The 14,776-nt window shown below is 40.2% G+C and overlaps 1 protein-coding gene across 3 annotated transcripts in view; it reads right to left on the bottom strand.

Moving 5' to 3' along the window:
* Positions 1–14,776, bottom strand: part of RCL1 (RNA terminal phosphate cyclase like 1) — a 34,973-nt gene that overhangs the window by 8,188 nt on the left and 12,009 nt on the right. For all 3 annotated transcript variants that reach the window (XR_007373924.1, XR_007373925.1, XM_048931402.1), the window contains exons 5-8: positions 13,893–14,017; positions 9,901–10,026; positions 6,780–6,936; positions 842–945 (exon numbers count right to left, since the gene is read on the bottom strand). Coding sequence is in view for 1 of the 3 variants with exons in the window: in XM_048931402.1 (XP_048787359.1) it covers positions 842–945; positions 6,780–6,936; positions 9,901–10,026; positions 13,893–14,017 (512 nt within the window). In the remaining 2 variants the exon portion in view is untranslated. The remainder of the gene's footprint in view (positions 1–841; positions 946–6,779; positions 6,937–9,900; positions 10,027–13,892; positions 14,018–14,776) is intronic.

Genomic DNA, 14,776 nt, shown 5'->3' with positions numbered 1-14,776 from the left:
ATTTAAATTGAAGTTAGGCAATTTCTAGATCTCATGTGATGGCACCACCATTCTTCAGTTATCACAGTACTGTACCTTTCACGTATACAGCACCGGTACCATGATAACCGAAAAAGGACAGTTCATAGTCTTATTGTTTGATGCCATTGTCAAATAAGCTACCTTTCTCTCATCTTGCTTAATGGAAAACTGCCCAGTTTCTACGAATAGCTATGACCAAGTCAGTCTTCTAGAATAAATGAAATTTTTGGTATTGGATGTCTCTTACCTACCCTGTCTTTCAACTAACTGTGAGAAATTTATTCCTCCGAATCATTACTAGTGACAGACAAATCTTTAATAAAATTCAAGATTAAAGGGCATCACAGAAGTCCACTACCTCACAGGACTAACGCTTTAGGGCTGCACATAGCTCCAGAAATTGAACTCTTGAGCTGTCTCCTTGAGACAGTTACAGCTTTAGCATTTGGCAAGCCATTCAAAACAGGCCATTTAATGTCCCAGCTACAGAGAAATCACTAGGAAAACAAGGTAGTGTATGCTAGGCAACAAAAGGTAACTGATGTACACATACAAGACCAAGAATCCACAATAAACTTCATCTCTGGAATTTTAATTGCTTCAGAATCAGGAAGAATACAAAACGGTAAGGAAATAATATTTTAATCTGTGTTTACACTGGGTAACTTACACTACCTGTCTCACTTTAAGACAAATACAAGTTGTTCTACTCACAGCCACAGACAACATCTTTCATACAGAAAAAATAGCTGTGTGATATAGAATTAAAAAAGACTAAGTAAATAAAATGAGAAAAAAATAAAAATAAAAAACAACTTACGTGTATGGAGACAGGGGTCCTAACAGGACTTTGGAAACATCTTGTTGTCCAAGGGTCATGAGCAGCAGAGCAAGGCTCTGGTTTGTTGAATCAACACAACCTCCCTGTAAACCAAAATGTTTTAATAATTAATCTCTATACAAACCAGAAATTGAGATGGAAGGAGAGAGTAATAGAAAGGAAAAATATACTCAAAAAGTTGAATTACCGCTCTCAGTTTTCAAGGGTTGAAAATATAAAAATCTAGATTTTGTAACAATAACAAATTAATTTCACTTGTCAGGCTGGGAAAGAAATATAGCTAAACCAAAACCCAGCAACAATGGCAAAACAAAGAACTCTCTCATCTCTCCCTGTTCTGTTCAAGCATTACAAAACCGAAGCATGTTTCTGAACTTTAGTAGACAACTTTTAAGCAAAAGGATGACATGAACTTCTGCATTTCACTTGTTGCAGATCCAAAGCCTCAATGCAGTCTGTGAATACTGTCTTACTAAATTAAAACTAATCCTAAGCCCACTGAACATGTTGTCTGGAGAAAGCAAAACTACAGAGACTGCTAACTGGCAGTCAGCTTTGTGAGCAAAGCACAAACTTAATTTTTTAAGAAATAAAACTATTCAAAACAGGAAATTTTTTTGAATTTGGAATTCCAAATAAATTTTGGGATTGACTAAGAAAACACAATGATGTGACAACTTGAACAGTGAAAAGGCAGAAAAAAGGACTATTCCAGTGAGAGATACTGATAGCAATTTTCAAGATGGTTTTACTTCAGTATGACAAGTCTCACTGTTCTTTGAAAATAAAATTCAACACTTGGAATCACACAGTTGTTGATATAAAAAAGGGTTGTAAAAGTCCTTTAAGATCTTTCTTATCTCTCAGCTAAACCTCTACTGCTGCAACTTAAGGATGTTCCCTTATGTTCTAGTAGTTGTCACTTAAGAAAAGAGATGAGCACCAACTTCACAGCAGCCTTCTCTCAGATAGCTGCAGAGTGATAAAGTCCCTCCAGCTTCTTCATATCCAAACTCAACAACCCCAGTTTTGTCAGCCGTTCCTTGTATGTCTTGTTTTCTAGTAACTGCACCAGCTTAGTTACCTTTCTCTGAATGCATTCCAATGACTGGACATCCTTCTTTTACTGAGGGACCCAAAACCAAACAATGAACTAGTGGCTCAGTCTCCCCTGTGCTGTGTACAAGGGAACAGTCACCTCACAGAATGCCCTGGGTTGGAAGCGACCTTCAAGATCCAACCTTGCAGTGGACAGGGCTGCCACTCATTAGATCAGATTGCCCAGGGCCCCACACAGCCTGGCCTTGAATGCCTTCAGGAATGGGGCATCCACAGCTTCTCTGGGCAGGTTGTATCAATGCCTCTCCACCCTCTGAGTGAAGAATCTCCTAACACCTAACCTAAATCTCTCCTCTTTCATTTTAAAGCCATTCCCCCCCTTTGTCTATCACGATCAGACTGCAGGCCAGACTGCCATTGGCCTTCTTAACTTTCAGCAGTGTACACTGCTGGCTCATATTTTTCTCTGCAGGCAGACAGCTCTGGTGCAGTTGCATTCCACACTAAAGCAAGGAACTGACTGTGCCTATTCAGGACAACTGAATTCCTGTCAGGGAGAAGCTGCCAGACACAACTGCCTCCCATGTAGCCATGTAGCAGCAGTTGTGGGGGCAGGGCCAAGAGCAGCAGCATCATACCCTGAAATTAGAAAAGCAGCCTGCAGGGAGCACAGCTCCCAGGAGTGCTGAAAGCAGTGGGCAAACAGAGCATAATGCAGCAGTTAACACAGGCAGGGCAGACTACTCCTCCTCAGTCAGGGGATTGGCTCGCCTATCAGCTGCCTCTCAGACAACAAATCTTGCGCCACTACACAGAAAGCTCCTGCCTAAAAGAATGCGGCTACCCAGACTGAGTGCCTGCCCAGAAAATATGTCTGTTCTGGTCTCTGGTTGCAGGGAGCGCCTGACCCTGCTGCTGCACCCGCAGGGTGGCAGAGATACCACCTGTGTGAGGCGTGAGCCTATGGGTGATCTGCTCAGCATAGGGGCAGAAGCCCAAGGAGGAGGTGGAGAGATTGAAGAGCATCAGGGAGCGTAAATAGGATATAGACTCCCTAGTCCAGTTCACCCCTCTGATTATTACTCCTTACTGATAGTTCAGGCTGGCAACAATGAAGTCACTGAGAGCCTGAGAGCTGTCAAAAGTGACTTCAGGGGGGAGAGGCAGTTTAGTAGACAGAGTAGGAGTAGAGGTGGTGTCTTCCTGTATGCCTTCAGGGGCAAGGAGGAAACCAGGAACGGACCAGGAAAATCCACCTGATAAATACATGGCTGAGAGGTTGGTAACACCACAGGAATTTTGGCTTTTTTGACCATGAGGCGGTTTACTCTGTACCTGGCCTAATGGCTCCTGATGATGTCCACCTAGGTCACGAGGAAAAGAATTCTGTCCCAGGGTCTGTCTGTGCTCATGGACTGGGCTTTTAATGTGATATGAAGAGAGAAGGGGGTAATGGCGAAGAAAGAGGTAGACCAACATTTTACACAGTCTGATAGCGATAGGACAAGGTAGAATGGCTTTAACTGTAAGAGGCTAGATTTAGGTTAGATGTTAGGAAGAAATGTTTTACTTAAGAAGATGTTGAGGCACTGGAAGAGGCTGTCCAGAGAGGCTGTGGATGCTCTGTCTCTGGAGGTGTTCAAGATAGGTTGGATGGGATCCTTAGCAGCCTGGTCTATTGGTTGGCAAACCTGTCAGGGCAGTTGAAACTGGATGACCTTTTAAGTTCCCTTGTACCTATGCCATTTTATGATTCCGTGTTCAGTTGGCTGCCAACCTCTAGGTTCTCTTCTATTGCTTTCATAGTCTCTGTTGCTGCAACGAGTTAGCCATCCCTACTATTATGCATTAGCAATGCATCGCCACATGACCATTCCCATGTAAGCAATTATCATACAGGGAAATTAAGTGATTTTCTTGAAATCTAATGCTGACAGAACAGTAACATGTCAAATGAGACAGAAAGAATCTGCTGTTTACTTGAGTTCAAAAACAAACAAACAAAAAAACCCCCAAAAACAACAAACCCAAAGCAAAAACACTACCACTAGAAATGGGATAGACAAAGTCAGAATATAAGTACTGACTTTATTCCAAAACTGCTGGCACTCATTACAAACCTAGGATGCAGCTACTACCTCGTTAATTCAGTTTATGGCAGGTTCTCCATTATTGTTGGAGACAACAGAATCAGATCCAAGATATAATTAGAGACATATACATAAATGCAGAAATGCTGCAGCATAAGTATCACTGCCTACATGCAGAAGCACAAACAACTGGATCATTGACAAAAGTGTGTTTGAGGAGGATTATTCTTCCAAGCTTATAGTACTGGTAACACTATAAGATAAGGTTGTTTTTTTCTCTTACACATGAGGTACATGCATGCATGCTTTAATCAACTCTGAGGTGTATTATTTGTTAGGTGAGGTGCAGAACCATTTTTAGAAAGAAGCTGAGACTTGTCACATCGAAGTATGACTGTCTTGAAAATTAGCATTTAATTAAACATTTCATTGATATTAGCTCTAGCTGCATAAAACAACAACCTTACCCCTTCTGCCCTCCCAAGCTCCCATAGCAATTCAACCTTTCCTCAAAGAAGAGCTCAGAGTTCAACTGCTTCTACATCTAGCCCTATTTCTCCTGATCACAAGTTATATAGGCATTCAACTCTCTTCTAGCTTTTCCTGGCCTCTCAAGGCAAGAAAGGAGGCCTTCTTTATTGATCTTCTACAATTAAACTTGGGTAAGAAATACACACAGATCTGTAAAGACAATGCTAGCCGTTCCATGTTCCTCCTTCAGGTCTGTTGTAATTAGCAATGTGCCACTTACTGTTAGTCAATTGGCTCTGAAATCCTTTCATCTACAAAGGTATATTACAAAAGCAAGAATCATATATGCCCTTTTCAACTTCTTTTTTAATGCTTAGCAAAAGGAGCAGTTTAGCAATTCACATAGCAAAGCTCAAGTCCTTAGGTTTCCTACATGGTAAAGTTCACAAAATAGCAAGCATTAAGCAAGCACTTTAAGAGATGCCTCTGAGCCCTTTTAAGCAGGACTGAATTCCAACAGTTTTGTGGGTGATTCTGACAACTAAAATCCTCTGCAGAGAATCATCTTCATTACTACTGGGATGCCCTTTTCTGATAAGCCTTCTAGCCCCCCGAGTGTCTACAGGCAAAGACACAGCTGGAGCAACAGTCTCATTCAGTTCACATGCAATCTAAGCAAAGAAAGGGAGCAGTTTTCCCTCAAGCATTCAGAGAGTACCAATGTAAAGAGAACGGGACTTAAGGACTGCCTGTTCACAGCAGCCTGTTCTCCCATGCATTTTCCTCCCAACTTCACTGTTTTACCATACGCTATCTACGCAAAACAAAGCAAACAAAAGAAAGAAATCCCCAAACAGTATCCTAAAACAAGCAAACACAGCACACTTTGCAAAGAGTGGGGTCTACACTGGATCAAACTGACCCAAGCTTGGAAGAAAAAAAAAGAAAATAGAATAAAATGAATGAGCAATCCCAATTTTTCTAATTCCTGGCTAACACTCTGTTAGAGTGTGTATCATACACAAAGTCATAAGTTCAAGTTATATTTTGAAAATTACAAAATGAACCCCACAATATTGCTTATGACAGGCAGCAGGGATTTCATGAGTACTGAGTAAGAGCTAAACAGTCCAGTAGATAAGCAGTACAATAGCCCTTAAAGGATAACAGAAGAGAACTTTTTCACCATGAGATGCTGCAGTGGAGGACAACAAACAGTCCACAAACTGTTCAGCAGTTGTCACTTACTTCTGTAATGGCCCACACAGCATAGAGCCCCCCAGAATGCCAACTGTTCCACAGCAGGGCACAGCTAACCTCATTCACTGAGAATCTAATTTTCAAGGACACTGAAACCTCATGCCCCATCACTTCACTGTGCAAAGACCTGCCTGACCCTGTTTGTGCCTCAAACACCTTTTCCTAATTGACTACACTACCTAAAACAGAATCACACTAATGGCATTTTTAATACTTTGTAAGGCCCTATCTCTTTATTCTAGTTCAGAGCAATTACATTTTTTTGGGGTACCATTTCTAGATGGCTGCCTCCTAAAAACTATATGTGGTTTGTCGGTACTAACAGCTGCTTACTTTGACATCTATGGCAATACACAACAAAAGCAGATATGTTCTTTATTGGATCAGAAACTCACTAATTGCTAATTCTGACTGAGTGCCAGGCATCCACTAGAAGTCTTGCCACAGATGAAAACAAACACTGTAATAAAAAAAATCATGCTGTGGGAAACTGTGATGCAGATAAGACTCCTTAGCCAATACTGTCTTAGTTTCAACAAACCATTCTGTTCCTTATATCACAAACAGACCTCAGCACATTTGAACTTTGTTATTGCTGCAATAAAATGGCCAGCATTGAAACCAGCTGCTTTTTCCCCGTCTTTCCTTCCTCTTTCTCACATTTTCTCCCACTCACAATGCTTCAATTCCACCACTAGCTCAATAGCTCTCTTCTATGGTTAAAAGTGAAAAAAACCACACGAAGCAAACTGAATTCTATTGCAAACAGAAGGCAATGAAAACAAAATTTTTTTCTGCTATGATCCACAGTAAAATAACATGGACACAGGAAATAACATGACAGAGTAAGTCATTATATCATTAAATGAACCATTTATAAAGCACTCCCACTGGTATCAAGAATGCATTGGCACCATTGGAAGATTTTTCTGTCTGGATCTCAGCCTGAGCGAATCCTGAAATCACCTATTCCTTCAACAATATATAACTGCCTTCTTCCCTTTCAGCTGTACATGCAAAACACGTTGGCCACTTACCCTGTATATCTCCTCAAGCAACAGCTTAGCACAATTCTGTCCAAGTTCCTCAGGAAGCACAGCTGCTCCCTGGCCCTGAGGGTTTGAGGCTAACTCAGCACTGAGAATAGTGCCATTGATGGTTTCTGCAATAAGGCATATGCCAAAACCTGGAGATCTGAAAGAAAAACACATTGGATATAACAACAAAATTAAATAACAAACCAAGAAGAAATATCAAGGTTGTCCTCAAGTTGCGAAGAGCTCCACTCATTGGACATTATGGGGAATCTGAACTTGCTGACAAAATTCCCATTCTAGACTTTTCATCTGCCTTGGAAAAAACATTAACAGTATCTAAAAGCTAAATCTACTATCACTAGTCCCAGATAGACTGTGCTGGATATTTCTGGCTCAAACTCTTAAAAAAAAAAAAAAAAAAAGAAAAGAAAAAAAAAGAAAAGAAAGAAAAAGAAAGAAATTAAAGCCAATGCAGAAATAGCATTTTCTATTAAAAACTCTCTATTAAAAAAAAAAAATCTCATTTACTAATTAATCTTTGAAATTTTCTGAAGTGCCTTGAGTTTCTTCTCTGTAAGATTCAAGTACAAAACTAACTTTCTTTAGCGATCCACCTTTTAGCATGGAAGCTTCAATATACAGAAAGAATAGCTACAGTACCAGCGAATTAAATAAAAAAAAAAATTACAATACTTGCATTTCATAGAAACATAGAATCACAGAATTGCTTGGTTTGGAATGGACCTTGTAGCTCATCCAGTTCCAACTAGCAGTGGTGACAGCGGTATGAAAGACAAGTCACATTCTGGATGCCCATGCACAGCTGTCATACCACAAAATGAAATGCACTGATCAAATAAACTGCATAAGCTGGTTAGTGGTAGTGACTATGTTGCAAACTACTGCTTTGTAGCTGAGAATCTGCTCTGTCAAACAGTGTTATTGTGCTCTTTGTATCTACTGCAGTTTCCTTGTAAATAAATAGGAGGCATCACTTTGGAGCAACCTATGCATTTTTCCCAGAGCTTAGCATCCTACAAAAATGCTTTTATCAGTGTTAAAAAATACTTTTGCTAAAAGAAAGTAACAGATGGTAGTGTACAGCTGAGAAGTCAAAAAGTTATAACTAGAAAAAAAGTAGTGTAAGATCCTTGTATTTTTATGTTCTGGAAGAACACCAACAGCTAGCCATTCAAAATAAGGTTGACTTTTCTCTACATACAGCATTTCCCACAGTTACGGACTCATACTGCCTCCGATACCCAAACTTTTTAATAAAAAAAACTCCATTCACCAAAAATGGTAAGGAACATCACCAATATCAACAAACCACAAAAACAAAGCCTAAATGCCAGTACAGACAAACTGTCCCAGTGTCAGAAAAGAACAGTTCTGCCAGATGCATTTAAGTAGGAAGGGAATGAACAGATACTGGAGGTTCCCACCCACATTTAACTACTGGTACTTGCTCAGCAACACAGAAGTTATGCTAAAGATGTTTTTCTCTTCCCCCTTTCCTCTGAAAGAAAGATTTAGACACCGAGAGTCAAAAGATGTTGCTTCTTAGGGGCTATAATTTGGACAGTAATAATAACTATATCCCGTGGCAGATTTGTTAGCCTTCAGTAGCATGTGACAAACTGCCAAAAGAAAATCATCTAGTGTCTTGTGCATGTGCAAACAGTGCTAGGAAACATCTGCAAAGATGAACACTCTGTTGTAAATTCAGAAAATTCAGAAAGTTTTTGTTCAGAGAGACATCACAGATGTCAGAAAATGCTCAAATCTACTTCCTGAAGCTTTGGCACTGTGCGAGGGATGGGGTACAACACCCTACATTCGGAAATCAGGGCTTTGTCTAGCCTGGGCAAACGTGTGCTGAAATAGTCCTTGCTGTTTTAACTCTTCATTGAACAGAGACCGCAATGGAAATTAGATGCGTTGCTTTCCTTCCTTATCCTGTCTACATATGTAGAAGCAATAGGAAGCTAGTAAGACAAAAAGCTTTGCCAAAATGGGACTGTGCTGGCACCATACTTATGCTGAATATGGTAGCAAAGCAGCAGTAGAGATTAACATGCACCAGCAGTGTGAAAAGGGGAACTCACCTTTTCTTCCCATGCAATTATTTATTTTTCTACACGGGCTAATCATGGAAGCAGAAAATACATTGGCGCTGCCTTAATTCACCTGAATTTTCCATATTATTGGTAGATATGAAAAAAACAATCACACAACCCAAAACCACCACAACAACAAAAACTTACGCCCTCAGAAAAAAAGGTTTCAGAATTTTCATTATTGTTAACTATCTGCACCAACAAGACTTACTAACATGGAATATTAAATATGATGGAGAAATCAGGAAAGAGACTCTAGAATTAGTTAACAATTTTCAGATGTGTAGACTCATGAAGCTAACAAGTTATCTCAAAGATGGTATTTCCAAGAACAGAAACAATAAAAAAAAAGCATGCACGCTGGGAACTGAATATACAGGAAGATGACATACAAATTAATTATCCCAGTCTCCAACTTCAAAGAAGTGACAAGCAGATAGTGTTACTGACTAATGTCAATAAAATTGTCTGAATCATGAGCATCACTTCTGTGTTCTGCTGGCCAGCAAATCTCTAAGGAAATTTGAAACATTAGTATGCTGTTGAGAGAACAGTTGTTTATGTCACAGTAAAGCAGAGAATAACATAGTTTAGAAAGCATTCAGGTTCCAACCTTAGTACTACCATTTCCATCAGATAGTCTAGAGTAAAATTCAAACATTAGTTTTCATATCACATCAGTGCATTCTGCACTTACTTCTGTGATTCTGTAAACAGGCTTAAAACAGAACAGAGCTCAGGTTACCTTTAGTGGCAGTAATGATAAATTACATTGATAGTTTAAGAAAAATACAGTATTTCTATCACAGCATTGAGTAAAAATAGTGATTCATTCCTTTTTTTTTTTTTTTTTTTTTTTCTCTCTATACGGAATATTTATTTAATGTCAGAAATAGAAAATAATGGCTTACAGCTCAGTAAAATTACAGATCAGAATACGCTAGCAGGCAAAAAAATATATACACCTACATTTCTTGTTCCTGTAAATACTGGATACTCACTTTCCAGAGCTGACCCCTTTCATATGGTCTGTGTAGATATAAATATCTGGGAGGAATTTATTCAGGACACTCCTTGCAGATTCCACCATTCTGTTTGCCATCTGTGGAGACACTCTGACAGAATATCTGTATTTCTGAGCTAAGGAACTGTGATAATGAAAAATAATTAAGAGACTGGCAAAAATAGTCAAGAAGTCCCAATACATTCTTTCAAAAAATGTAGTTTTGTCCTACACATAGAATCCTTAAGAGTTGGAAGGGACCTTTAAAGGTCATGTAGTCCAACTTCCCCACAGTGAACAAGGACATGTACTGCTAGGTTAGATTGCTCAGAGACAGGTCCAGCCTGGTCTTAAATGTCTCCAGGCTTCCTTGACATCTCTGGTTAACCTGTTCAGTCCCTCTTCACTCTCACTGCAAAATACTTTTTCCTTATATCCAACCCAAAACTCCCCTCTTTTAGTACGAAATCATTCCCCCTTGTCCTAATACCACTGACAATGCTGAAGAGTCTGTCCCTTTCTTTCCTCTAGCTCGCCTTTAGATACTGAAAGGCTGCTATCAGAGCCTTTTCCTCTTCAGGCTGAATAGCCCCAGCTCTCTCAATCTGTCCCCACAGGGAAGATGTTCCATTCCTTCAGTCATTTCTCTGGCTTTTCTCTGGAGGCTCTCCAACAGGTTCATGTCCCTCCTGCACTGAGGACTCCAAATCTGGGCGCAGTATTCCAGGTGAGGCCTCACCAGCACAGAGTAGAGGTGCAGGATCACCTCTCCCAGCCTGCAGGCCACACTTCTTTTAGTGCAGCCCAGGATACAGTTGGCTTTCTGGGCTGCAAGGGCGCATTGCTGGCTCATGCCCAACTTGCCATCCACCAGTACCCATAAGTGCTTTTCAGCAGGGCTGTGCTCAATTCTTTCATGCCTCAGCTTGTATTGGTAGTGCAGGTTGGCTTTACCCAGTGCAAGACCTTGCACTTGGCTTTGCTGAATCTCATGAGGTTCACTTGGGCCCACTGCTAAAGCCTGTTTAGATTCCTCTAGATGGCATCCCAACCCTCAGGTGTTTCAACTGCATCCACAGACTTTCTGAGGGTGCACTCAACCTCACTGTCAACGTCACTGATAAAGCATTAAAGAGTATCAGTCCCAGGACTGATGTGTGTGAGACACCTCTTGTCACTGATCTCCATCCAAACATTGAGTTTGACCACCACTCTCTGGATTTGATCCTGGAGCCAGTTCTTTGCCCATTGAACAGTCTGCCCATGAAATCCATATCTTTCCAATTTGAAGAGAAGGATGTTGTGGGGCACTGTGTCAAAGACATTAATGAAGTCTAGATAGATGGCATCAGTGGCTCTTCCCTTGTCCAATGATGCAGTTATACCACCATAAAAGGCAACTAGATTGGTCAAACAGGATAATCCATCCATGAATGTAAGCTCATTTTCCCAGCAAAGCCTGTACATACATATCATGTACTTAAGTGCTTTCTACAGTCTTTTCACTGATATATCTTGAGTTGAGATACACAGAACATCTACAGAAACACCGACTATTACTGCAAGATAAAAAGTGGACTTAGAGATGTCCTGCAATAATTTTATCTTGCTATTCTATCATCCTGGATAGTCTGCTATTCATATCCTAGGAAAAGATGTTGGTGGGCAAAATTATTCTGAACTAATAGCAAGAAATCCTTTCCTTCCACCTTAAAGTGGGAGAAATTGGAGAACTGAAAATAAAACAAAAGTTTTACAAAAGAAAAAAAATTTAGAAGGCTAAAACTTTGCTGTCTCCTGCTCTTTTACAATGCTTTGATGAATTTAAAGTCTCTAGTTCTCTAGTCACTCAGCATTCAAAGATAACCATTCCAAGGAAGAAATCATCATCTTTCTGCACATCCTTTGTGCCCTTTTACTCAGGTGCTACTTCAGTAGTTTTCTCAAGAGATATTCAAACAGCTAAGAACATCTGTACTCAAAATTCCATCTCAACTAATACACTCATGCTCTGCATTTAAGCAGCCACCTGCTTATACTTACACCTAGCAACACAGAGAAACCATTATCCTGCTACCTGAGGGGAACTTTATCTTCTACAAATTTCTATTGTCTGCTCTTGTGGAGTAGGCAGATGAAAAACTTCAAGATCTTAAGGGTGAAACTGGTAAACAGTAAAGAGAACTGATCATTCTGAAGTTAGTGCACTCAACGTTTTAGATGATTATAAGAAGTTATTGCAACACAAGATCCCCAGCAGTAAGTAAACAGATCTGTTCAGAAGCGTCTTGAAGGATCAAAAAAGCACACGTGGAAGATCCAAGGACTTCTGTTTCTAGACATTTTGTTTTCTACTGGCTTGAATGATCACTCAGTGATCTGGCTAAAATAGGATCACTTCTCACTTGGTGTCACATCCCCAAAAAAAGACTTATCACCGCTCTATTTCAAAAGTCTGTTTTGAGGAGTTCCAGTGTCAGCCCACAGTATTGGAGAAGGGATGGAGGGCAGTGAATGCACTTGTCTGAAGGTCCAAGTCTCAAAACAGCAAACAGCAGGAAGTGAGGAATCAATGACAACTACCCACTGGGGGTCCTTTTCAGGCTTCCTTTTATTCCTGCTAAGTTTACAGGTGCACTGGCCCAAGGCTGTAGGCAAGTCTGCAATAAAGCAGGATGGGTAAACCCATATGTCAGTGAAGCAGGACTATTCTGCTGAGAGGACAGGATATCATACTTGCTGATAGCACATTCTAGAAAGTCAGAAAATGTCTTCTGTTGGTTCTTTACATTTGACTTACTAGGCAAACTTTTACCTCTGAGAAAAAAAATCCAATTGTTCACATACAATAACCAAATCCACTGAAAGTGGCACAGGGTAGTATTGTGTTTTACAGTCAAGCTGGAAAGATGTCACAAAGCCACTGCTTCCCCTTTCACATAGAAACAGAGGACAGAACTACATATTATAGAGCTGAAGAGGACAAAATAGAATGACTTTCTTCATGGAAAACCATGAAAACAGCCACTACAAGCACACTGAGTTGCATCCTTTCTTCTTCAACAGCTCATGCACACAGTAAAGCTGCTCTCACTTGGCAGTGCTGCACTCATCCAAATATGCAGTTGGAATAGAGGTCAAAGCATCCCATTCTTGCATACATCTATGACAGCATGACATAAGATAAAAGCAGAAATGTGTCTAGAGCAGGAAACCAGCCCCAATTCCTGCTTTTCTTGTGAGTGATCAAATCTAGACTACATTCAAACTACAAGCTGGACAATGCTCAAGAGAGCTGAAGCTCATCAATTATAACATTTAGTATATGCTGCCTATAAGGGATTTCTGCGTCTTCTTATAATAAGAGTAGGTTCATAACATATACCATAGAGGTAACAAGCCAAAAATAGAGGACAACAGAAAAAATATTACATATTATGCCCTTTTCTTTGAGAGGGAGTAAATCCCTCACTACTTCCCACTCCAATGGCATTGTTGCAGGCAAAGAGCTATCAAATTGCTTCTGGTAAGCCAACAAAAAGATCAGTTCATGTATGTGCAGTGAGGTGTAAAACAAATTATTTTATGCTCCCATTCAACGCTCTGCACTCTGCTCATTAACAACCAAGATGCCAAATATTCAATGTATAGCAAAACTACATTTGTTCCTACTGGATTACGACAAGGTAACACTCCTATTAGTGCTGCTACATACAAGAAGGAATTTCTTGCTATTGAAAATATTTTAGATCTAAAATATAACAGCACTTTTCATTTACTTGTTTACTGATACTTCTTGAACAACAGTGTTCTGAACACAGTGCTTTTGAGACATGCTGGTGGAATCTGTGTTCTCACTCCATGAAAAGCGGCCCTGTGTTATCTGCATGTATACTCAGCAACACAGGTATGATGTTGGGATTTCAAATTAGGTGACTTACTTTTTTCCCTTAAAAGCACTTGTTTAGAAGGAATGTAAGGGAAGGATACGCAGTTCCTCTGATGCGCTTGATTTTGCCTGGGTCAGTGAACTGAATAGGCTGCAAGACCTTTCTCACTGGGCAAGCAAATAATATCTCCCCACCTCCTTTTGGAGGCATTCCTCTCCGGCTGATCTGAAAATAATAAGAAAACAGGTTGCAAAGAACACAAAGAATATATCACAGAATCACAGAATTGTAGGGGTTGGAAGGGACCTCCAGAGATCGAGTCCAACCCCCCTGCCAAAGCAGGTTCCATGACCAGGTCGCACAGGTAGGCATCCATATATTCAATCAGACATGATAGATTTAATTTCACTTAAAATATAATGTTGTCATTATCAGTAAGTAAACACAAGTAAGAAAAAGACATCCTAAAGGCAGAAACAGATTTTTTTCCACCAAACCTATAAGCAACAAATGGTTTCTTTTACTTCTCCCCACCCCCCACCCCCTTGTTTCTCTCATTTCAAATGCAGTAGGCATGGATTTCCAATGAAGAAAAAAAAAATATACCACTACCAAAAACAAAGACAATCAGGCAAAAAAAAACCAAAATCCTACAATATTTACCAGGGAGGCAACACTAGTTCACTACCATTAAATATCTATCTCACTGCTGAAGAAAGTGTTATCTTTTTGTTGCTTAACATGCTTACGTGGGAATCAAAATGAACAAATTCCCTTCTTTTTTGAAAGCCTCTCCATCCCATGCTGATCCCAACATTCCACCCAAGAAGCAGTGCAGACCAGGGGGCAGTCCCAACTCTGAGCACTGGGAACACTCCCAGGGACAGAGACTAGATAGATATGACAGCTGGGAACTGGAGACCAGGACTTCTGTCACACCATCCAGGCAGAGCCTGATGATGTCTCGATTCATGGTGGAGCCTG

This window comes from Lagopus muta, chromosome Z, assembly GCF_023343835.1.
Source record: "Lagopus muta isolate bLagMut1 chromosome Z, bLagMut1 primary, whole genome shotgun sequence".
Taxonomy (NCBI): domain Eukaryota; kingdom Metazoa; phylum Chordata; class Aves; order Galliformes; family Phasianidae; genus Lagopus; species Lagopus muta.
This window is presented reverse-complemented; position numbering and strand designations above follow the sequence as displayed.